The 26,218-nt window shown below is 44.5% G+C and overlaps 1 protein-coding gene across 2 annotated transcripts; it reads right to left on the minus strand.

Moving 5' to 3' along the window:
* On the minus strand, positions 1 to 26,218 carry rsph3 (radial spoke head 3). Of its 2 annotated transcripts, none has more exons than XM_078405858.1 (8): positions 25,796 to 26,218; positions 24,100 to 24,184; positions 20,850 to 20,991; positions 16,824 to 16,969; positions 11,991 to 12,194; positions 9,621 to 9,783; positions 8,334 to 8,420; positions 1 to 169 (listed from the first exon to the last, which is right to left on the minus strand). In XM_078405858.1, exons 1-8 carry the CDS (start codon positions 25,885 to 25,887, stop codon positions 99 to 101), a joined length of 990 nt encoding a protein of 329 aa, XP_078261984.1. In that variant the 5' UTR covers positions 25,888 to 26,218; the 3' UTR covers positions 1 to 98. The 2 variants fall into 2 exon arrangements, with proteins under 2 accessions (XP_078261984.1, XP_078261983.1); XM_078405857.1 differs by having other exon boundaries at positions 25,623 to 26,216.

Genomic DNA, 26,218 nt, shown 5'->3' on the forward strand with positions numbered 1-26,218 from the left:
GCACAAATTCATGGTTTATTGATCAAAAAGAATTAGTTAACAACAGAGAATTTCAAATTTCTGAAATTCCTTCATTACCAAATTTGTGTCTTGTCTCTTCATTTCTTCGCAGGTGACTGAATATGCCTGAACATTTGGGTTCTTTTATTTTCCACATCGCGAAGAAGTACTGCAAAAGCAAGGGCAAACACACATATGTCGTTAATAATTCACTTTTCTCAAGGTTCAACTTTGGCATCATTGCATCAGGTTCATTCTCTTAAATGCTACATATGCTCCGCGTGGTAGGCTATTCTGGAAGATTAGATCGCATAGGATCCAAGAATAGCTGGATGGATAGCAAACTGGCTCCATGGAAGGAAGCAGAAGATGATGGTGAAGGTTGCTTCTCGGATTGGAGGCCTGTAACTAGTGGTGTGCCTTAGGGTTCAGTGCTGGGCCTGTTTGTCATCAACATCAATGATTTGGAAGAGAACATAGAGGGCAAGATTAGCAAGTTTGCTGATGATACAAAAGGTATTGGGTTCGCAGATAGTGAAGATGGTTGTGAACGGATGGATCTGGATCGATTGGCCAGGTGGGCAGATGAATGGTTGATGGAATTTAATACAGAAAAGTGTGAGGTGTTACATTTTGGAACATGGGCAGGACCGACACAGTAAATGGTAGGCCTCTGGGTAGTGTTGTAGAGCAGAGGGATCTAGGAGTACAGGTGCATGGTTCCTTGAAGGTCGAGTCGCAGGTAGATAAGGTGGTCAAAAAGGCTTTTGACACTTTGGCCTTCATCAGTCAGAGTACTGAGTATAGAAGTTGGGAGGTCATGTTGCAGTTGTATAAGACGTTGGTGAGACCGCATTTAGAATACTGTGTTCAGTTCTGGGCACTACGTTATAGGAAAGATATTGTTAAGCTTGAAAGGATTCAGAAAAGATTTACGAGGATGTTGCCAGGACTAGAGGGTGTGAGTTATAGGGAGAGGTTGAGTAGGCTGGGTCTCTATTCCATGGAATGCAGGAAGATGAGGGGAGATCTTCCAGAGGTATACAAAATAATGAGAGGAATAGATCAGGTAGGCACAATCTTTTGCCCAGAGTAGGGGAATCGAGGACCAGAGGACATAGGTTCAAGGTGAAGGGAAAAGGATTTAATAGGAATCCGAGGAGTAACTTTTTCACACAAAGGGTGGTGAGTGTATGGATCAAGCTGCCAGAGGAGGTAGTTGAGGCTGGGACTATCCCATCATTTAAGAAACAGTTAGACAGGTACATGGATAGGACAGGTTTAGAGGGATATGGACCAAGCGCAGGCAAATGGGACGTGTGGCTGGGACATTGTTGGCCGGTGAGGGCGAGTTGGGCCGAAGGGCCTGTTTCCACACTGTATCACTCTATGATTCTCTGACTATAGAGTCAAAGAGTCATCGTGTGGAAATAGGCCCTTCTCGACCCAACATCCACACCAACCAACATGCCCCATCTACACTTGTCCCACTTGCTAGTGTTTGGCCCATATCCCTCTAAACCTGTCCTATTCATATATCTGTCTAATTGCTTCTTAAATGTTGCAACAGTCCTTGCCTCAATTACCTCCTCCGGCTACTCGTTCCATGCACACACTACCCATTGTATGAAAAAGTTACCCCTCAGATTCATACTAAATCTTTCACCTTCACCTTAAACCTATGCCCTCTGGTTCTTGATTCCCCCATTCTGGGCAAAAGACTGTGCATCCACCCGATCTATTCCTCTCATGATTTTATACACATGGACTACAGATGGGCATCACCAGCTAACTGCATTGTTGAAAAGTCGAGACACAAGAGTCTACAGATGCTGGAGTTTTGACCAAAACACAAAGTGCTGGTGGAACTCAGTGGGTCAGGCGGCATCTGTGGAGGGAATGGACAGGCGATGTTTCGGGTCGGGATACTTCTTCAGACTCTCAGTGAGTGCAGGGGCATGTGTGCTCTTGGTGGAGAGCAAGAGATGTTGGCAGGGTTTCAGAGCAGGAGAGTGATGGCTAAAGCCCAATTTTACTTATGATCGCCAGATAAAAGGGTCACTATTATGATATAGACTGGGGAAATCAAATTGGCAAGATGTACGGAGGGATCTTAGGGTGCAATTCACAGCTCCCTGAAAGTTGCAACATGAATAGAAAGAGTGGTAAAGCATGCTTGCTTTCATCAGTCGGGGCACTGAATATGAAAATCAGTTAGTCATGTTGCAGCTGTGTAAAACTTTGATTAGGCTACATTTGGAACATTATGTGCAGTTCTAGTCACCCCATTACAGGAAGGATCTGGAGACTTTGGAGAGGGGATTCTCTAGAATGTTGCCTGAATTGGAGAGTATTAACTACAGAGATTGGACAAACTTGAATTGTTTTCTCTGGAGCATCAGAGGCTAAGAGATGACTTAATGGAAGTGTATAAATGGCAGAGAGTCAGAGTCTTTCTCGCAGGATCGAAATGTCAAATACTAGATAGCATGGCTTTAAGGTGAGAGGGGGAAAGTTGAAAGTTTTTTAAAAATCACAGTGCCTTAAATGCACTACGGGGAGGGGTGGGGAGTGGATGAAAACTGATAGGATAGTGGCAAACAAGAGGCATTTGGATAGGCAAGGAATAGAGGGATATGATTCTTGTACAGGCAGATGGGATTAGTTAGATTGGAACAGTGGGCGCAGATATCATTGGGCTGAAGGCCCTGGTCCTTTGCTGCATTTCCCATGTTCTATGTTCTAAGAGTAGCCATGTGATTGTTCCTACAGTAACATGCTCATAAATTCTAGGAGCAGAATTAGACCAATTGACCCATCGAGTCTACTCCGCCATTCAATCATGGCTGATCTGTCTTTTCCTCTCATCCCTCTCCTCCACAGCTGCAGAAACCCTCATCCACGCCTTCATCACCTCCCGTCTGGACTACTGCAACAGCCTCCTCTATGGCGCACCCTCAAAAATCATCAATAAACTTCAATACATTCAAAACTCCGCTGCCCGTCTACTCACACACACCTCGATCCGTGACCATATCACCCCCGTCCTTTATAAACTCCACTGGCTCCCCATCCCCCAGAGAATCCAGTACAAAATCCTCCTCATAACCTACAAAGCCCTCCATAACCTGGCCCCATCCTACCTGACCGACCTCCTCCACAGGCACACTCCCACCTGCACCCTCCGCTCTGCCGCTGCCAATCTCCTATCCCCCCACATCCGGACTAAACTCAGATCCTGGGGGGACAGGGCTTTCTCCATCGCTGCTCCCACCCTATGGAACTCACTACCCCAAACCGTTAGAGACTCCCCCACACTCACCACATTCAAAACATCGCTGAAGTCTCACCTGTTCAGTACTGCCTTCAACTACTGAAGGTCACCTCACCTACTGTCTCCTTTCTCTGTTCATTTATTTATTTACTTATTTATCTATTTATTAATTTCCCTATGTTCTCAAAATCTCTGTAAAGCGTCTTTGAGTATATGAAAAGCGCTATATAAATAAAATGTATTATTATTATTATTAAACCAAAGCCTTCTCTCCATAACTCCTGACATGTTAAGGTATCAAGTAGAGGGCAGGCTATTTTAGATCAGGCATTGTGTAGCGAGACAGGATTAATCTATGAACCCAAACACGTAATAAATGATACCCGTGAAAGGTTTGACCACGGCATGAAGAATTCCAAAAAATCAGCTTGAGGATGAGATATTTAAGTTCTCAATTAGTGTTATTTCCCAGGACCAACAGCCTTAGCAGAGACGAGGAGGAGCCAGAGCGATTTAAAAGTTCACAAGCAGATAAGTGTGTCCTGTTTTTCAGGACTGACAGCCTTAGGTTCGCCATCCACAGGAAGTTTGACCAGCTGCAGTTCCTCTTAGAATGCATGGATCGGTTGGACAGGTTGAGGAACATACAGGAGGCAGAGAGGGTTTATGGACAGGAGTTACAGGAGATGTCCACACTAAAGGTTTAATCAGAGAGAGGGGTGACCACCAGGAGAGGCAGGTAGTGCAGGTCTCCTGTGGCTTTCTGCCCCTCACTGTACTTTTTTAGTATTTTGGGGGGTGATGGCCTCTCAAGGGCAAATAGTGGGAGCAAAAGACACAAAGTGCTACCAGATAATTACAGGCCAGTGTGCATTACATTAAAGGGAGGGAACCATTTAGAATTAAAAACGCTAATGAGGCAGCATTTATCTGTAGTGGGAAAGGTGGAAATTGATCTGCAACATAGAAACACAAGAGATTGCAGATGCTGGAATCTGGAGTAAAACAGACGAGCTGCTGGAGGAACTCAGTAACATAGAAAATAGGTGCAGGAGGAGGCCATTCAGCCCTTCGAGCCACCACCGCCATTCATTGTGATCATGGCTGATCATCCACAATCAGTAACCCGTGCCTGCCTTCTCCCCATATCCCTTGATTCTGCTATCCTCTAGAGCTCTATCTAACTCTCCTTTAAATTCATCCAGTGAATTGGCCTCCACTGCCTTCTGTGGCAGAGAATTCCACAAATTCACAACTCTCTGGGTGAAAAATTTCCTTCTCACCTCAGTTTTAAATGGCCTCCCCTTTATTCTAAGACCGTGGCCCCTGGTTCTGGACTCCCCCAACATTGGGAACATTTTTTCCTGCATCTAGCTTGTCCAGTCCTTTTATAATTTTATATGTCTCTATAAGATCCCCTCTCATCCTTCTAAACTCCAGTGAATACAAGCCTAGTCTTTTCAATCTTTCCTCATATGACAGTCCCGCCATCCCAGGGATCAATCTCGTGAACCTACGCTGCACTGCTTCAATTACAAGGATGTCCTTCCTCAAATTAGGAGACCAAAACTGTACATAATACTCCAGATGTGGTCTTACCAGGGCCCTATACAACTGCAGAAGAACCTCTTTATTCTTATACTGAAATCCTCTCGTTATGAAGGCCAACATGCCATTAGATTTCTTCACTGCCTGCTGTACCTGCACTCCAACTTTCAGTGACTGGTATACCAGGACACCCAGGTCTCGCTGCACATCCCCCTTACCTAACCTGACACCATTGAGATAATAATCTGCCTCCTTGTTTCAGTGGGTCAGACAGCATCTGTGCAGGGAAATGGACAAGGGACAAAGCCCATTTCAGTCAAAGTCGTGCAGCATAGAAACAGGCCCATTTAACCCAACCCATACTAAATCATGAGAGGTGTACATCGGGTAGACGCAGAGTCTCTTGCCCAGATTAGGGGAATCGAGAACCAGAGGATATAGGTTTAAAGTGAGGGGGGAAAGATTTAATGGGAACCTGAGGGGTAACTTTTTTTTACACAAAGGGTGCTGGGTATATGGATCGAGCTGCTGGAGGAGGTAGTTGAGGCAGGTACTCTCGCAACATTTAAGAAACATTTAGACAGATACATGGGCAGGACAGGTTTAGAGGGATAATGGTCAAACGCAGGCAGGTGGGGCTAGTGTAGATGGGACATGTTGACAGGTGTGGACAAGTTGGACCAAAGGGCCTGTTTCCACGCTGTAAGACTCTATGACTCTATAGAGGCCTAGAGTCTTTAAATTATCCATGCTGAGCAAGATGCCCATTTAATCTAGTCCCATTTCCCCACGTTTGGCCATTATCCCACTAATTAATCCCTCATTCATTCAGAAAAGACAGCATGGGAAATCCAGTCTCACAAATTTTATTGTGTGTTTTGAAGAGCTAATCGGGTATATCAGTGAGTGCAGGATTGAAGTTATCTGCATGGACTCAGGAAAGCATTTCTTTTTATAAGGTTGTGCATGGTAGGCTGGAGCCAATGGGATCCAGTGCAAGCTGGCAAAGTAGACCCAAATTTGGCATAGTAATAGGAGGCAGAGGGTGTTGGTAGTGTGTTGCTTTTCTGATTGGAATGTGTGTGTAATGGTGTATTCCAGGATCAGCATAGAGGCCTTTGATATTTGTGATATACATTAATGACGGATTTGAATGTTGAAGGTATGATAAGTAAGTTTGCAAATAATATGGCAAGTGGTATTTTGTAGATAGCAAGGAAGGCTGTCTGAGACTACAGTATGATATAGATCAGCTGGAAGGTTGGGTGGAACAATGGCAAATGGAATTTAATCCTGAGAAATGGGAAGACAAACAAGGGTAGGACTTTGGGACAAATGGTAGGGCCAATGGACAGAGGGACAGTGGCAGCAGGGATGATAAGCTGGTGAAGGCGATATGCCTTCATTGGCTGTGGCATAGAATATGAGCTGGAATGTCATGTTATAATTGTATTTTTTAAAAGTAGTGTTTTGAGCAGTTCTGGTCACACTGCACAACTTGCAATGTTCAGGTCACTTGGACCTGGAGAGTTCATAAGCTCACAAGTCATACAAGTAGAATTAGGGCATTCAGCCCATTGAGTCTATTCCGCCATTCAATCATGGCTGATCTCTCTTTCCCTCTCCTGTTTCAGGTTCTGAAATGTCACCTATTCCTTTCCTCCAGAGATGCTGCCTGACCCGCTGGGCTACTCCAGCATTTTGTGTCCATCCTCGGTGTAAACCAGCATCTGCAGTTCCTTCTTACTCATTCTCCCGCCTCTCTCCCTGTAACCTTTGACACTCTTACCCAAAGAATTGGCCTCCACAGCCATCTGTAGCAATGAATTCCACAGATTCACCACCCCTTGGCTAAAGAAATGTCTCCTCATCTCCCTTGTAAAAGTAGATCCTTTTATTCTGAGGCTGTGCCCTCTGGTCCTAGAATCTCCCACTAGTGGAAACATCCTCCACATCCATTCTATCCAGGCCTTTCATTATTCGGTGAGAATCTCGAGAGGATGCAGAGGAGATTCACCAGGATGCAAACCTGGCTTGGAGCATTACAGTTATAAAGAGAGATTAGATAGGCTGAATTTCTTTTCCCTGGAGCATAGGAGGCTGAAGGATGACCCGATAGAAATTTATACATTTATGAGGACAGTGCATAGAGTATAAAGCAATTAGCTTTTTCCCATGGTGGGAATGTCAGAGAGGGCATGGGTTTAAACTGAGAGGTAGGAGGCAGAGAGGCGATCGGAGAAGGATTTTGTTTTGAACACAAAGGGTGGCTGGAGTCAGGAAAGTGCTGCCTGAAGTGGAGGCAGATACTACCATAACATTTAAAATCATCTAGATAAGTACTTGAATCACTAAAGCTTGGAAAGCTATGGATGTCACACAGGTGAATGGATTAGTGGACATGTATTCAACAGGTGGCATGGATGTGGTGATCCAAAGGACCTGTTCCTATGCCCTACAACTCTATGACGGCACATCCTTACATTTTCTGGAGGTTACAATCTCAAAAAAAGCTAACGTTTATATTGCTCAATTATATTATTATTTCAAACTGCTATTTCATGATGGATGTTAACATTTCTCTACTACCGAAGAAATGTTAATTGGTCGAAAGTTTACCACTTGTCATCCCTCCTTTCTTAAAATGCATACCTCCAGATTCAGGGACAGTTTCTTCCCAGCTGTTATCAGACAACTGAACCATCCTATCACCAACTAGGGTTTGGTCCTGTCCTGTTCTTTTCTTCTAGAGATACTGCCTGATACGCTGAGTTACTCCAGCATTTTGTGTCCATCTTCAGTGTAAATCAGCATCTGCAGTTCCTTCCTACCCATTCTCCTGCCTCTCTCCCTGTACCCTTTGACGCTCTGTCCCAGGTCCTGCTGATTTTTTATTACTTATTTTGCACTATTGTTTTGTTCTCTCTTCAATGTTCTAAAATATCTAAACACAAAAATCCACCAACTTAGTTTAAATGCTACTTGTCCAGGCTCTAGTTATTCAATTTGCTAGGGCACTGGTCCCAGCCTGATTCAAGGGAAGCCCAAACCAATGCAACAGCTCCCCTTTTTGGCTTTTTTGGATGTCCCATGCCAACAGCACCTCATATTTCGCCTGGGCAGTTTGCAGCCCAGTGGTATGAACGTCGACTTCTCCAACTTTAGATAGTTCCTCTGTCCCTCCCTTCCCCTCCTCCTTCCCAGATCTCCCTCTATCTTCCTGTCTCCACCTATATCCTTCCTTTGTCCCGCCCCCCTGACATCAGTCTGAAGAAGGGTCTCGACCCGAAACGTCACCCATTCCTTCTCTCCCGAGATGCTGCCTGACCTGCTGAGTTACTCCAGCATTTTGTGAATAAATCGATTTGTACCAGCATCTGCAGTTATTTTCTTATATCACAGAAATCTATGTCTCCCACACCGATCTTTGAGCCGCTTTATCACATTTATCCTATGCCAAATTGTACATGGTACCGTAACTAAAAAAAATTGTTAAAGACCAGTTACTTACTGTCCAACATGGTCCTTCCCAAAATTTTCTTCTCTATCGATTTCTTTACTTCTCCCATCAGCCAAGGCAGGAACACATTCTCCACATCTAATAAAGAGCCAAGAGTGTTTTATTGCCATGTGTCCCAAAACAGAACAATGAAATTCTTACTCGCAGAAGCTCTACAGGTTTGTAAACATAGTATTTAGTAAAAATGAACAGCTATGTACAGCATGTTAGGAGGTACAGAAACAAACCTTGGAGATTAAGAAAATATTTATAACTTTAAAAAATGAATTCTTAAAATACACAAATTTCAAATAATCCCGTTAGTTGTGTAATTTCAACCTAGGTAGAAATTTGGATGAGCTTTCTCTCAAAGCGTCAGCATTACACTGTCTTATGAGATGTAAGAGGTGAATGATTGGAAGTGGCACACCTTTTTGTACCAATTTTAGTCTTAGGGCATTAAATGCTACACATCCATCCTTTTCTCCCACATGTGTGAAGAACATCATAACTCACTAATGAATGCAAATCAAAAATCTCACTGTCAAAAATTGGGGCGGCACAATGGTGCAGTGGTACAGTAGCTGGCTTACAGCGCTAGAGACCCAGATTCCATCTTGGCCTCTGGTGCCGTCAGTATGGAGGTTGTACATTTTTTACTGTGACCATGTGGATTTCCTCCAAGTGCTCTAGTTTCCTCCCACATCCCAAAGAAGTGTGAGTTTGTAGGTTAATTGGCTTCTCTAAAATTGTAAATTGCCCCTAGTATGTAGGATAGTGCTGATCGGTGCTGACAGAGTGAGCTGAAGGGCCTATTTCCACATTGTATCTCTAAAACATCTAAAGTAAAATGCATAATGTACATGAAGGATATTTCAGTTTTAAGAATGCAGGTAATCCCTCAAGGTGTATATCCTTTTATTTTTATATATTGAGAGAGAAAACTATAAAATATTCTCTCAATATTTTATTCAGAGAGAATAAAAGATTGCTCATTCTCCTGATTTTTGAACTGAACATTTGCAGGTGGATTTGCATCAGGTATACTGTTGGTTTGATTGTGAGCATGTATAGTCTTTTCTTTGATTGGATAGCCCCCAAAAGGTTTTTACTGTACCTCGTTACATGTGACAATAATAAATTAAACATTAGAGCAGTGGGACAAGTCAAGATGCTAAGAGAATCAGTGCCCTAGGAGTAAGGGGATAGACCAAAGGGAAAACGAATGCACAGCCTAAATCCATTTTGACTATGTTATTGCAAAGCTTTGTATAATTGCAAAATAAATCAAGGACAAACCTCTCTCCACTGGGTCATAGAAGTAACCATTATCCCGAAGCGTACTGAAGACTATGGGGATTAGATCAGCCAGGTAATTCTGGGCAAACGAGCGTGCTGCAATCTTATCTGCAGTTTCTTTCTCTTTGTTCAACACTTCCTGTTGTTGTATCATACGGTGTTTCTGTAAAAAACAACAACAATGGGTTCCAATGTGAAAGTGAAAACTCTAATGCAGGCCCACCACCGATTTTATGGCACCCTTGGTTCTAGAGCTTTGCCGGATTATCCATTCTGCCGGACCGACAGAGATCACGGTGTCTGAGAGGAGTCGAACGCTACTGGAACTAGCCACCTAGGCTGCAGGGGAGGTCAAGATACCAGCCTGCAAAGTCGGCCTCGGAGGTCGGCTATGGGAACGGATCTGTCGGCTCCGACTGCACCGGTGTTCCAGGGCCCTCTGCCGCAGATTTGACTCGCAAATCGGAAGTCTGGCCACGGAAGTTGGCTAAGGGAACTAATCTGCCGGCTCCAGCCAGGCCAGAGTTCCAGAGCCCCAACCGCAGGTGGCAAAGTCAACCCCCGAATGCAAGTACGGCCGCGGACGTTCCGGTGAGGTCGAGATCGGCTGCCTCACCTGGTCTAGGCGGAACCTCCGGGGGTGGGATTTTGTAATTTTGTGTGGATCAAAGGAGGTGCCGGACCATCAGATGCCAGAAAATCAATGGTTTTCTGGACTTGTACTGAATGTGGGAAAGCAAGGCAAGGGAGTGATATTTGTCAGGGTTATCTGAAATGTTACAAATATTTTGTAAACTTTAGTGGCATAACGCTGAGAGCAAGGTGATCTCACAATACTGGGGCATAGATTTACATCATAATTCCCCGATATTGCCATATCAGTGGGTGATATACAGACAGTAGTAACTTATTAAATGCAGAGTAGTCAGTCCTGTCCAGTAGGACTGCTTTTACATTTTCAGCATCGTTGAACCCTCATCAGATACAGACCACCAGCGGGACATTTACCTCACACACATACTCATATAAAAGGAAGAGCAAAAACTCCTTGAAAATATTTAAATCTCCTCAAGTGAATCCCTGGCTGCGAGTTATCAAAATGGAGGAGAAAAGCTGAGAAGCATTGTGCATTGTGCACCTCGTCTTTCTTGCTGAGCACATTTGGAAGTCCAGTGAAAACAATGAAAGGACCACACTGCCTCACATATCACAACCCCATCAGAAATCTCCTGCCGCAACTGTGGCAGTTTGCAGTTCCCACATTCGCCTCATCACTTGAAAATAACTTCTCCTTGACGACAAGCTAAAGAACACTAAAAACATACATTTAACACAATGCTGGCGCCACCCGGTGGTTCAATCCTTATGGGTGCTGTCTGTACGGAGATTGTAATTTCTCCCTGTTACCTGCATGGATTTTCTCCGGGATCACCGGTTTCCTCACTCACTCCAAATACATACTGGTTTGTAGGTTAATTGGCTTGGTATAATTGTAAATTGTCCCTAGTGGGTGTAGGATTGTATAAATGTGCGGGGATCGCTGGTCGGCGCAGACTTGGTGGTCGAAGGGCCTGTTTCCGCTCTGTATCTCTAAACTAAACTTCGAAAGACAAACATAGTCTTATTTGTTATATTCTTCGAGAAACGCTTGTATGATTTCATATCCCTTGATAGTGATAGTGTCATACAGCGTGGAAACAGGCCCCTTGGCCCAACTTGCCCACACCGACCAACAGGTCCCATGTACACTAGTCCCACCTGCCTGCATTTTGCGGTATCCCTCTAAACCTATCCTATCCATGTACCTGTCTAAATGTTTCGTAATTGTCGCGATAGTCCCTGTTTCAACTATCTCCTCCGGCTCGTTTCATACACCCACCACGCTCTGTGTAAAAATGTTACCGCCCAGATTCCTATTAAATCTTTCCCTCTCACCTTAAACCTATGTCCTCTGGTTATTGATTCCCCTACTCGGGGCAAGAGACTATGCGTCTACACGATCTATTCCTCTCATGATTTTGTATACCTCTCTAAGATCACCCCACATCCTCCTGCGTTCCAAGGAATAGAGTCCTAGCCTGCTCAACCTCCCTTTTGCCCAGGCCCTTGAGTCCTAGCAACATTCTCGTAAATCTTCTCGTAGTTTATACTGATTTTCCATTTTCTCCCTCCATTGATTTTTCAGCCACCCTTTTGCCAATCAATCATAGGTCTATATCACCTCATACTAGTAAAGTTAACAACATCCCAACTTAAAAACCCTACCGGTTAACTACAAAGATATTTCATTTCCAAATTATCGGCATGCCTTGATCAACAGTGACACGATATGCACTCTCTCTAGCGAGCTCCGACAGGAGTGAGCAATACCTTTTCCTGTCGGTAACGTCTCTCCCTCTCTTCCATGCGCTGCACTTCTGCAAGCTCTGCATTGCGAATCTCCTCAAAGTCACGTTGGAGTGCACGCAGATTCTCCAGCTCCTCCTCCTCCAAAACCTCCAGCAGAGCTTGCTCAATGGTTTTCCCCACCAGCACTTCCAGCATTGGTTTCACTTCAATGTCAAAGTCAAAGAGCTGAAAAAAAGAAGAGTGGTCAATCACCTTTAGTCTTTAGATCAGCATTTCTCAACCGGGGTTCCCCGGAAAACTGGGGTTCCGCTAGAAGTCGCTAGGGGTTCTGCGAGAAATAACCACTAATCATTTCAAACCAGATCAAATGCTCTTTTTTAAAGTTGAGTATTGCATGCAAATCTGAAAAGATAGTGTGAAAATTCTCGGTTATTTATTCTGTACAGGCCCGCCACAGATTTTCCAGCAACTGGTGGTCCGGCACCTCCTTAAATCTGGACAAAATTGAAATCCTCCCGCCCTGGAAGTCTCCCCAAAAAATGTGGCACCTAGGCTGGGCAAGGCAGCCAATCTCGACTTCATCGGGACTTCCATGGCCGATCGGTGGGCTGAATTTGCAACCTGCGGCCGGGGCTCTGGAACTTCAGCCCAGCTGGAGCCAGCACATCTATCCCCATAGCTGACTTCCTTGGCCGGCTGGATAAACCAACAAAGCTCTGGAACCAAGAGTGCCAGAAAATCAGTGGTGGAACTGTAATGAGTAAATATTAAATGTAAGTGTAAGATTATATAACTATATTAATTCATTAAGACGGGGTTAAAATATAAAACACAGCAGAAAAGCCAATTACCACCTTTTTGGGCTGATTTTCAATTAATGTGCGAATTTACTTCAACAAGTACTTCAATATGTACTTAAATAAGCAAGATCATATCATCATATCATATATATACAGCCGGAAACAGGCCTTTTCGGCCCACCAAGTCCGTGCCGCCCAGTGATCCCCGTACATTAACACTATCCTACACCCACTAGGGACAATTTTTACATTTACCCAGCCAATTAACCTACATACCTGTACGTCTTTGGAGTGTGGGAGGAAACCGAAGATCTCAGAGAAAACCCACGCAGGTCACGGGGAGAACGTACAAACTCCTTACAGTGCAGTACCCGTAGTCAGGATCGAACCTGAGTCTCCGGCGCTGCATTCGCTGTAAAGCAGCAACTCTACCGCTGCGCTACCGTGCCGCCGTTTATACTCTAATTTATACTCTAAATTACCGCAATTAGTGGTCTTCTGTGGGTTTATTTCCCCCAGGACTAGAACCAAGGTAGAGCAGAAATGCACATCCTTGCCAATCATATGTAAATGCATTTTTGAGTCATTTTTGTATTTAATTTCATATTCGTAATTTTATTATACACGCAAGGCATATTCTTGGAAAATTCTTGGGTATTATAATAAAGTCTTCAACCTGTTATATCATTTAAAAGTATAATAATCATAGGGAATATATTTAGCGACATCTATACGGCACCAGTGTAAAATGGCCTTTAGTGGTCAGTGGGCAGGAGTTGTAGGTGACAAACTTTTATGTAGGGGCTCCCTGAGACATGAAAATTATTTCAAGGGTTCCGCAAGGGTAAAAAGGTTGAGAAACGCTGCTTTAGATATACAGCGCAAAAAACAGGCCCTTTGGCTACCAAGTCCGAGCCGACCAGCAATCACCCCATACCCTAGCGCTATCCTATACACTCCAGAGATAATTTGGAGTGTGGGAGGAAACCGGAGCACCCAGAAAGAACCCATGCGGTCACAGGGAGAACGTACAAACTCCGTAGAGGCAGCACCCATATTCAGGATCGAACCCGGGTCTCTGGCGCTGTAAAGCAGCAATTCGACCACTGCGCCATTGTGCCGCCCAAAATAAAACATCAGTAATGAATGCAAAACTCTGACTACTTAACCGGAATAATTATTGTACATGCAGCCAGCAAGCCCACAATGATGACATAACCTTCGACAAGATTTGAATACTGGTTGCCTATCTGGTCAGATGACCTGGCATGCTTCCTGACTCCATTTCAAGGTTGTATTCCCACTGGCAGTTTTAAAGCTTAGATATTCATAAGTTCTATGAGCACAATAGACAATAGGTGCAGGAGTAGGCCATTTGGCCCTTCGAGCCAGCATCACCATTCAATGTGATCATGGCTGATCATTCTCAATCAGTACCCCGTTCCTGCCTTCTCCCCATACCCCCTGACTCCACTATCCTTAAGAGCTCTATCTAGCTCTCTCTTGAATGCATTGAGAACTGACCTCCACTGCCTTCTGAGGCAGAGAATTACACAGATTTACAACTCTCTGACTGAAAAAGTTAGGCCCATCAAGTCTACTCCACCATTCAATCATGGCTGATCTATCTTTCCCTCTCAACCCCATTCTCCTGCCTTAACCCCTAACACCCTTACTAATCAAGAATCTGTCAATCTCTGCCTTACAAATATCCATTGACGGCCTCCGCAGCTGTCTGCGGCAATGAATTCCACAGATTCACCGCTCTCTGACTAAAGAAATTCCTCCTCATCTCCTTTCTAAAGGTACATCCTTTTATTCTGAGGCTATGGCCTGTGGTCCTAGACACTCGCACTAGTGAAAACATCCTCTTCGCTATTTGGCAAGCTTCAATGAGGTTTCCCCTCATCCTTCTAAACTCCAGCCAGTACAGGCCCTGTACCTTGAGACGCTCATCACCTGTTAACCCGAACATTCCTGGGATCATTCTGTCACACCTCCTCTGGACATCCTGCAGCTTTTGTCCACTGCTTTTTATCCAAATTACCTGACAATACCATGACACAAAATGCTGAAGTAACTCAACAGGTCAGGCAGCATCTCTAGAGAAAATAGAAAAATTACTTTTCGGGTCTGGACCCTTCTTCGGACTGATTGTAGAGGTGGGGTGGGGTGAGGGGGGGCAAGAAAAGACCTGAACAGATCAGGGCCAGCAACACATAACCTCAGGCAGGGAGGTTCCCTGATAGACTGATTGTTGGCTAGGGAGGGTGTGAGTCCAAGAGGGACACATCATTACGAAATGTGGAACTGGTTAACTGACTTTAGTGGAGGAAGGGTATTTTTCATTCCTTTCACTACTCCCAGCCATCACTAACTGGCCACTTTAACGTGATTACGTGCCGACAGGCAGGATACCAGGATGATGACCCAGCACTGGTGCAATCGTGGATGCATTGGTGATTATTTTCCAATGTTCTCTTGACTCTGGATCAGTTCCTGTAGACTGGAGGGTGGTCAATGTAACTCCACTTTTTAAGAAAGGAGGGAGATAGAAAATGGGGAATTATAGCTAGTTAGCCTTACATCGGTAGTGAATCGATTATTAAATATATTATAGCAGCACATTTGGAAAGCAGTGACTGGATCGGTCAGTCAGCATGGATTTATGATGAGGAAATCATGCTTGACTAATCTTTTGGATTTTTTTGAGGATGTAACAAGTAGAATGGATAAGGGAGAGCCAGTGGATGTGGTGTATCTGGACTTTCAAAAAGCCTTTGACAAGGTCCCACCCAAGAGATTAGTGTGCAAAATTAGAGCACATGGTATTGGAGGTAGGGTATTGACATGGATTGAGAACTGGTTGGCAGACAGGAAGCAGAGTAGGAATTAACGGGTCCTTTTCAGAATGGCAGGCAGTGACGAGTGGGGTGCCGCAAGGCTCGGTGCTGGGACCTCAGTTGTTTACAATATATATTAACAATTTGGACGAGGGAATTAAATGTAACATCTCTAAGTTTGTGGATGACACAAAGCTGGGTGGCAGTGTGAACTGCGAGGAGGATGCTATGAGGCTGCAGGGTGACTTGGACAGGTTGGGTGAGTGGGCAGAAGCATGGCAGATGCAGTATAATGTGGATAAATGTGAAGTTATCCACTTTGGTGGCATGAACAGGAAGGCAGATTATTATATGAATGGTGTCAGATTAGGAGAAGGGGAGGTGCAACGAGACCTGGGTGTGCTGGTACATCAATCACTGAAAGTAAGCATGCAGGTATAGCAGGCAGTGAAGAAAGCCAATGGCATGTTGGCCTTCATTGCAAGAGGATTTGAGTTTAGGAGCAAGGAGGTCCTACTGCAGTCGTACAGGGCCCTGGGGAGATCACACCTGGAGTATTGTGTGCAATTTTGGTCTCCTAATTTGAGGAAGTGCATTGTTGCTATTGAGGGAGTGCAGCGTAGGTTCACCAGGTTAATTCCCGGGATGGCGGGACTGATGTCTGATGAAAGAATGGGTCGACTGGGCTTGTATTCCCTGGAATTTAAGATGATGGGATCTTATAGAAACATATAAAGTTCTTAGAAGATTGGACAGGGTCGATGCAGGAAAAATGTTCCCGATGTTGGTGGAGTCCAGAACCAGGGGTCACAGTTTAAGAATAAGGGGTAGGCCATTTACGACTTAGATAAGGAAAAACATTTTCACCCAGTGAGTGGTGAGTCTGTGGAATTCTCTGCCACAGAAGGCAGTGGAGGCCAATTCACTGAATGTTTTCAAGAGAGAGTTAGATTTAGCTCTTTGGGCTAAGGGAATCAAGGGATATGGGGAAAAAGCCAGAACGGGTACTGATTTTGGATGATCAGCCATGATCATATTGAATGGTGGTGCTGGCTCAAAGGGCCGAATGGCCTACTCCTGCACCTATTTTCTATGTTTCTATGATGGTGACCATTCAGCCCATCGTGTTCAGCTAATTCCAAACTTCCAACCCTGAATCAGCGCTTCAGACAAACACTAAACCAACATTTTATTCGCTATGTAAATCATACCTCTCCTTCCTCGATCTGTGTGGCTACATCCTTGCCTGATTTTCCAGGGATAAAAAGAGGTGACGGAGGCTTATCCAAAAAGGCATCTGTTTGAGTATCAACATCGACTTCCTCTATCCGATCGCTGAGTTCTTCCAGGTACAATTCTGATCAGTACAGATATGAAAATTAACTTGGAATCTTTTTATTAAAGTTAATAATAAGGCAAACTTGATATTCATATCAGACCTGTTTTATATCAGTCTCCTCACTTTGATTATTTTAAATTGCATTTTGGCATTGAAGAGACTTTTGGATAGGTTAATGGAAATGCTGGGAATGGAGGGATATGGATATGCGCAGGTAAATGAGAGAAAGTCTTGACATCATGTTCAGCACAGTCATTGTGGCCAAAGTGCCTGTTCTTGTGCTGCACTGTTCTATGATCTACGTTCTATTTCCTCAGGTGCATATCACCTAATTATCAACTGAATGCTTTCTTTATAACTGGAGTCGGAAATAAACCTGTCCTTGTCAACCAACATGAACTTATATGCGCCTCCAGAAGCCATTGGGTAGCTTGCATGGACAAAAGTCCAGTGAAACTTGCCTCTTTTTAAAATCTGGATTATCGATTTCAGTTGTATTGTTGATGCTGCACTGAATCAGTTTAGTTTAGTTTACTGTCAGATGTACCGAGCTTTTGTTGTGTGCTAACCAGTCAGCGGAAAGACTATACATAATTACAATCGAGCCATCCACAATGTACAGTTGAAGGGAATAACATTGCAGATCACCACAAGCGTGGGACTGAACTTAGATCTGCTCACACATTAGTAGAACCAGACCAAATCAGGAGGTACTTATGTTTGAACAAAAATCAGAGAAAAGTTGCTCGGCTTGTGAGAGAAAATAAAGGTGTAAGTAAATAAGGGGAGGTGGCACACTGGCCTCCATTTGGCCTCTAAACATTTCACATCACTGTATCTGTCCAAATGACTTTTAAACGTTGTTATTGTACCGGAAAAGGAGGATGAAAGGGAAAAATGAAGGAAGTGTACACAGTGGATTTGCAGGACTGGTGGTAGAAATACACACAGGTATTTTTCTGGCTCTGACTACAATGATTCACATGTTTATAAATATTCAGTATGAATGAATAACATATACTGTCATTGAAGATACTGGTCACTTTTAAACAATCACTTTAAACAAGAAAGGTCCTGACCCAAAAATTCATTTATGCATGTTCTACAGTGTTGCTGTCTGCCCTGCTGTGTCTTTTTTCAAACAATTGCCCACCTGCTGTAGTTGTTGGATGTGACACTACATGGTGCTGCAGCACCACCTCCACTGCCCACCCACTCTATGCCAGCTAACTATAACCCCTACCTCATGCTCACCACAATAGATGCACCATCAATGTTTTACACTTACCACATTCGCAGATTCCACTCACTTCACAGTCACACTTCAGGTCCCAACTCTCTGAAATCCATCTCCCTGGATAGGGTAGGCAGTCAGATCATTTTTCCCCAGGTTGGAAATGTCAAAGACTAAAAGGCATATGTAACTGAAGAAGGGTCTCGACCCGAAACGTCACCCATTCCTTCTCTCCAGAGATGCTGCCTGACCCGCTGAGTTACTCCAGCATTTTGTGTCTACCTAGGCATAACTAGGCATAGTGAGAGGGGCAAAGTTTAAAGGAGATGTGAGGGGCATGTATTTTTACACAAGGTGGATGCCTGGATCATGCTGCCGGGGTTGGTGGTGGGTGCAGATACGATAGTGGCATTGAAGAACTTTTAGATGGGCACATGCATATGCAGGAAATGGAGGGATATGGGTCACAGGCAGGCAGTTTTGAAGTATAAGAAAATAACTGCAGATGCTGGTACAAATTGATTTATTCACAAAATGCTGGAGTAACTCAGCAGGTCAGGCAGCATCCTTAAATATACCTGGACTATCTCTGACATCTCCCTCCCGTTTCTGGACCTCACCATCTCCATCACAGGAGAAAAACTAGTGCGGACATTTTCTACAAGCCCACCGACTCGCACAGCTATCTGGACTACACTTCTTCCCACCCGGTCCCCTGCAAAAAGTCTATCCCCTACTCCCAATTCCTCCGTCTACGCCGCATCTGCGCCCGGGATGAGGTGTTTCAGACTAGGGCTTCCGAGATGTCCTCGTTTTTCAGAAAACGGGGCTTCCCCTCCTCCATTATAGATGAGGCTCTCACTAGGGTCTCATCTACATCCCGCAGCTCCGCTCTTGCTCCCCCTCCCCCCACTCGCAACAAGGACAGGATCCCCCTCGTTCTCACCTTCCACCCCACCAGCCAGCGGATCCAACATATCATCCACCAACATTTCCGTCACCTACAACAGGACCCCACCACTGGCCATATCTTCCCATCCCCTCCCCTCTCTGCGTTCCGCAGAGACCGTTCCCTCCGCAACTCCCTGGTCCACTCGTCCCTTCCTACCCAAACCACCCTAACCCCGGGCACTTTCCCTTGCAACCGCACGAGATGCAACACCTGTCCCTTCACCTCCCCCCTCAACTCCATCAAAGGACCCAAACAGTCTTTCCAGGTGAGACAGAGGTTCACCTGCACCTCCTCCAACCTCATCTATTGCATCCGCTGCTCTAGATGTCAACTTATTTATATCGGCGAAACCAAGCGCAGGCTCGGCGATCGCTTCGCTGAACACCTGCGCTCGGTCCGCATTAACGCAACTGATCTCCCGGTGGCCCAGCACTTTAACTCCCCCTCCCATTCCCAGTCTGACCTCTCTGTCATGGGCCTCCTCCAGTGCCATAGTGAGGCCCTCCGGAAATTGGAGGAGCAGCACCTCATATTTTGCCTGGGCAGTTTGCGGCCCGGTGGTATGAACGTCGACTTCTCCAACTTCAGATAGCTCCTCTGTCCCTCCCTTCCCCTCCTCCTTCCCAGATCTCCCTCTATCTTCCTGTCTCCACCTATATCCTTCCTTTGTCCCACCCCCGACATCAGTCTGAAGAAGGGTCTCGACCCGAAACGTCACCCATTCCTTCTCTCCCGAGATGCTGCCTGACCTGCTGAGTTACTCCAGCATTTTGTGAATAAATCAGGCAGTTTTGAAGTCCTGACCATCCCCAGGTTTGCTACAAGACTTCCAATTCACAAATAATTTTGGAGATCTGCTGGTGTCTTGAATACAAATTCACGTTTTGCAATGTTTCTCATCCTTGTTTTTCAAGGAACAGACAAAGAACGCTAAGCAGGCGGAACAGCGCCAGAAAACCAGGATCGATCCAGACATTGCAACTTCTAGTTCTGCACTCTCCAGCCATCCCTACATCCACAGTCTGTACCTGATAGAATTTTATACATTTCTATGAGATCTACCCTCCTTCTGCACTTGTGAATGTTGGCCTACCTCACCCATCTCTATCCATATGTCAGGCATGTCATCCCAGCAGATCCTTCCTCGTCGACTGAGCAGAGCAAATTGCACATAAACATCAGGTAAAATCTCAGCAAGGCAGTTAGAAAGCTCTACCAAGACCCTCTTGCAATAAAGGCTATTGTACCATTTGCCTTCTTAAATGCTTACCACACCAGAGCACTTATTTACAGTAACCAGTGTACGAGGATGCCCAGAAGTTATTGTACCTCCTCCTTTTCCAGTCCATTATCATTCAGATAATAACTGGGTTTATGTCCTAAGAACTGAAGTGAATAACCCACATTTATTCTTGTCGAAACGATGTCTGCCCACTCACCCGACCTGTCTAAACTACATGGGAGCCTTTGTACATCCTACTCACAACTGACATCCTTCTTCCACCATGCACCCTTCACCTCCACCAGACTAATATTTTCCATTTGAAACACACACAGTGTGTGTAAATCTTTCATAATACCGAAGGGTAAAGAATCAAGAAATTAAAATCAGTATCTTCGCATGAATTTTATTAGTTTACTCTGAGTGAAGTTGACAGCAGTGGCCAGTAAGGAAATAGGTGTTATTTTGAATTGATCCTTCCCAGTCATACCTGTTTGTACCTCTATATGTATCCTTCCATCCAGAGGGAGTGGAGTTGTGGACCGCAACTGTGCTTTAGCTCTTCTCCGGGCAACTGCTCTCCTCTGTATTTCTTGCTGTCGCTGGATCTCAATAGGGTCAGGCTGGGCTGTCTATTGGTGTAGAAAAATGGGAGAGAGTACAATTTTTACAACATGTTCCTTTTCACAAAAATAAACACTGTTACAGTACACATTAATGGAGCTCAGTGACACTGAGCACATCTATGAACTTAAAAAACATTTCTCAGATATTTTTGGTTCAGGTTTATTATTGTCACGTGTACCGAGGTATATCTTTGCTATAAACTAGCATCTGCAGTTCTTTGTTGCTATAAATTAGATATACCATACATAAATACAATCAAGTCAAACTCCAGTACAATAGGTAAAGCAAAGGGGCAAATATTGAGATATAATTCTCAGCATTGTAGCACATCAGTTCCAAAGACAATGTCCAATGTCCACAATGGGGTAGAGGTGAATCGAACAGTAACCTAGCCTGTGGAAGGACCGTTCAGACTGGAACATAGGGGAAGAAGCTGTTCCTGAGTCTGGTGGAGCACATATTCTAACCACTCAATATTAATTATTTCTGTGTTTGTCTTAAAATTGTGCCTTACTGATCAATGGAAGCATCAACACTTTAGAAACCCAAGGATCCACAATGGGATCACTTGTTTAACACAATTATAACCAAGTCATATCACGCTGAATTTGTACGAGGCTTTTCTACCAATTTTTTTCATTCTTCCACAGCCTCAGCTCACTAACTCAGGACCCTGTGTAACGGTGATTTGATTGTGGCCATTTAACACAAGATGGCATGAGGACTAGTGTAGCTGGGACATGTTGAACCAAAGGGCCTGTTTCCACGCTATATCACTCTAAGACTCTGTGATGGTGCAGAGGTAGAATTGCTGCCTCACAGACCTGGGTTCGATCCTGACTACAGGTGTTGTCCATATGGAGTTTGTACATTCTCCCCGTGACCACGTGGGTTATCCCTGGGTGCTCTGGTTTCCTCCCACATTCCAAAGACATATAGGTTTGTTGGTTAATTGGCCTCGGTAAAATTGAAAATTGTCCCTAGGGTGTAAGAAAGTGCTAATGTATGGGGATCGCTGGCTGGCGCGGACTCGGTGGGCCTAAGGGCATGTTTCCGCACTGCATCCTTAGTTTAAACTCAATAAAAACGTTAATAAATAACTGTAAGATAGAGCGGCATGATGGCATAACTGCTGGTGCTGTGACTATACAAATGCAGAGATTAAAAACAGAAAATATTGGAAGCATTCAGCGGGTCGGGCAACATCTGTGGAAAGAGAAACAGGATCAACTTTTCAGATCAGTAACCCTAGGTTGAAACTTGGAAAGAGATGAAATAGATACTTTTAGATTGCAGAGAAGGTGTGGGAGGTGAATTAAAAAAAAAAAATGCAGTAGGAAATACTCAGCAGGTCAGGCCACCACTGTGGGAACAGAAATAGAGTTAATGTTTTAGTTCAAATAAACTTGTTCTCTTCACACAAGAGCTGGGTTTGATCAGCACCTCAGGTATTGACTGGAGCTTGCATATTCTCCCTGTGAAGCTGAGAGTTTTCCCTAAAGGCTTTAGTTTCCTCCTAAATTTTAAAGACATGCTAGTGAGTTAAATGGCCACTATAAAATCACAGCGACGCAGGGAACTGCAAATGCTGGTTTACAAAAAAGATCACAAAGTATTGTAGTAACTCAGCTGGGCAGGCAGCATCCCTGGAGAACATCGATAGACAACATTTAGGATTGGGATAGTCACAAAAAGCTGAAGTAACTCAGCAGGATAAGCAGCATCTCTGGAGAGAAGGAATGGATGACGTTTTGGGTCGAGACCCTTCGAATTGGGACCCCTCCAGGCCACTTAAATCAACATTTGGGTTAGGTCAATTGTAGTTTTTACTGTTAAGTCTTTCTGAGCTTGTCTTAAATCTGTCAGCTGTCAGTGGCAAAAGAATCAAAAAGAAGTTAAGCCTCGAGGTGCTGGAGGAACTGGAGGTGCGAGTCAGGCACCATCCCTGGAGAACATGGATTGGTTTCAGGTTGCAACGTCTGAAGAAGGGTGTCTTTCCTTGGTAAACCAGCATCTGCAGTTCTATGTCTGAAGAAGGGTCTCGACCCGAACCATCACCCATTCCTTCTCTCCAGAGATGCTGCCTGTCCCGCTGAGTTACTCCAGCATTTTGTGTCTATCTTTGTTTTAAACCAGCATCTGGAGTTCTTTCCGACACATCTGCAGTTCCTTGTTTCTAATCAAAAACGAGTTATTGGGTGGGTGTAAAAGAATAAGTTGCAGGAATATATGAAAATGAGGTGAATGAGACTAATGGGATCATTCTGCTGTAACAGCTCGATTCTTAGTTACCCATGTGCCCAGAAAATAGTTACTATTTTTCTTTCATATACATTGATGTTCTCAATCCATCCTTCCACTTTACTTTCCTAAACTCATTCATTATATTATAGTTATCATCCTGATCCGCTTATGTGGTTTCTCTTTCAAATGTATGTTAATTTCCTCTATTTATTTATCCATTCTTGGCGAGTTTGTTATTTTTAGAAACACATTTCTCCAAACAGATTTCCCTATTGAATGCTGCCCACTGTTCTGCCTCTGTCAACTTTCTTGTCCACAGTTGAAAAGACGAAAGACAAATCTCAATTTAAACCAACACATAGTAACACAACGCCTGCTGGTTTTAAACATGGCTTTGAGCACTAGTTGTGGAAGATGGAGATCTTATTTGGAATAGAATTTTTGATTCAATGTATGAAAATAACTTTAAAAAAATTCCTTCTATTTAATAAAAATAAAAATTGGCAACTTCAATAAGTAATACTAACTATAAAGCCATAGAGTACTATAAAGCTATGAACTACTCTAATATGGTCCAACTATAATGTATAAGACCATAGGACATAGGAACAGAATCAGTCCATTCGGTCCATCAAGTTTACTCTGCCATTTGATCATGCTGATCTACCTTTTCTCTCTCAACCGCATCATCCTGCCATCTCCCTGTAACCTTTGACGCTCTTACTAATCAGGAACCTATCAATCTCCACTTTAAAAATACCCAATGTCTTGGCCTTCACAACTGTCTGAGGCAATGAATTCCATAGATTCACCACCATCTGGTTAAAGTATGTTGAATTGTAAGCTGGAATGATGCTCTACAGGCTTACCACAGGGAGGGTATGCTGTGCGTATGTGTTTCCTCGCACCACCCTTCTGTCGTACATGATGTTTCCATAATATCCTGCCGTACATCTGAAAAATAAAGGATTGAGTTGTTAGCACAAGCTTAGAATGACAAGTACTTGCTTAATCCATTCTATAAATTGTATTCAGAATTTGTTACAAATAGAAAGAACAGCAACTAAACAATGACAGTGGCAGAATGGGATACGTAGTTAAAATAAACCATCGCACTGGGATGACTAGGTGTTTGGGTAAGCAGTTTTAAATTTTATGGCAATAAGAGGGACACAAGGCACTGAACAATGGAGAATAGCTTCAAAGTAAACTTCCATTGGTAGGAGGACAGAATAGTAGATGACAGTACAGTGGTGCGGTTGGAAGAGGCGTTGTCTCACAGCTCCAGAGTCGGTTTAGATCCTGACCTCGTCTGTGTGGATTTTGCACATTCTGCCTGTGATCATGTGGGTTTCTTCCGTATGCTCTTCCACAACCCAAAGACGTACAGTTTTGTGGGTTAATTAGCCTCTCAAAAATTGCCCCTAATGTGTAGCGAGTGGATGAGAAATTGCGATAATATGGAACTAGTGTGAACAGGTAATTAATGCTTGGTGGCACTCGGTGTGCCAAATAACCTATTTTCATACTGTTTCTAAAAAAAAAATTAAATACCTCATGGCTTTTGTAAAAAGGGCCACAATAAACCATGGTCATGGGGTAAACAGCCCCAGGTGCAAACTACAACATGACAACAAGAAATGGGGACAAATCCTGTGTCAAATTAGCTTCTACCTAAACCACGAGTGTCAGAACAGGGATATAGTTTTTTAATTTAGTTTAGGTTAGTTTAGAGGTACAGTGTGGAAACAGTCCCTTTGGCCCACCGAGTGAGTCTGTGCCGATCAACTATCACCTGTACACGAGTTCTATCCAACACTCAATCGACAGTTTTTACAGCAGCCAATTAACTTTTAAAGCATAAGATCATAAGTGATAGGAGCAGAATTTAGGCCATTTGGCCCATTAATCACACACCTCAGGGACACAGAGTAGAGAGTCAAAGTAATTAGTAAGAGCAGGGTAGGTCATTCTATTATAATGTTTTAAATGTTTTAAATGTTGTTATAGTACCTGCCTCATCTACCTCACTCCCTTTATCCCTTCACCCCTCCATCCCCCACTCTCTCCATCCCTTAATGCTTCCATGCCTTCACCCCTCCACCCCTCCTTACCCCCTCCATCCCTCACTTCTCCTCCATCCCTCACACCTCCAGCCCCCTTCTCACCCCCTCCTTCCCTCGCCCCTCCATGCCTTCACCCTTCCATCGCTCTTCACCCCCTCCATCTCTCATCTCTCCTCCATCCCTCACCTCTCCTCCATCCCTTCAGCCCCCCCCTCCCCCCTCCCCTACTCCCCCCTCCCCTACTCCCCCCATCCCTCACCTCTCCTCCACCCCTCACCCCTCCATCCTTTATCCCCTCCATCCTTTATCCCCTCCTCTCCACTCACTGATCTTCCTGCCGGTATTTCTTCCTCCCTTGCAGGGCTCGGGGGCGGCTGGAGAAGGTGTAGGTGCCGGTGCCGCCACCGCCATCCTGCTGCGCTACCGCGGTCGTCATGTCGCTGAGGAGCCGCCGCCGCCGCCTGCAGCCCGGCCCCGGCCCCTGGTAACCACCACTCGCCTGTCGCCCTGGCAACCGTTGCCATCGCCGACCGCGGCCGGAGTGACGTCGCGTTCTCCAGCGGACGAGAGGCTGTGGCCTGACGTCACCATATTCTGTGCACAACTTCCACTAGGCGATTGGACACAACAAAGGCACGCCTTTGGCGTGTAGGAAAGAACTGCAGATGCTGGTTTAAATCGAAGGGGGACACTAAATGCTGGAGTAACTCAGCGGGCCAGGCAGCATCTCTGGAACGAAGGAATGGGTGATGTTTCGGGTTGAGACCCTTCTTCAGACCTGAAGGGTCTCGACCAGAAACGTCACCCATTCCTTCTCTCCCGAGATTGGGGTTGCCAACTTCCCCATTCCCAAAGATATGAAAGAAACTAGAAAAATTCCTCTCGTATCTTTGCTCCCAAATGCGGGGCAAGTTGACGTCAC

Source organism: Rhinoraja longicauda, chromosome 9 (assembly GCF_053455715.1).
Source record: "Rhinoraja longicauda isolate Sanriku21f chromosome 9, sRhiLon1.1, whole genome shotgun sequence".
NCBI classification, from domain to species: Eukaryota; Metazoa; Chordata; class Chondrichthyes; order Rajiformes; family Arhynchobatidae; genus Rhinoraja; species Rhinoraja longicauda.

Excerpts from the sequence above, each read along its gene's own strand:
- rsph3 (XM_078405857.1), bottom strand. The coding sequence starts at position 25,732 with ATGACGACCGCGGTAGCGCAGCAGGATGGCGGTGGCGGCACCGGCACC. Across the intron at positions 8,421-9,620 it reads CTATGACCCAGTGGAGAGAG|ATGTGGAGAATGTGTTCCTG; the intron begins GTTTGTCCTTGA and ends GCTCTTTATTAG. Across the intron at positions 170-8,333 it reads GGGAAGGACCATGTTGGACA|TACTTCTTCGCGATGTGGAA; the intron begins GTAAGTAACTGG and ends TTGCTTTTGCAG.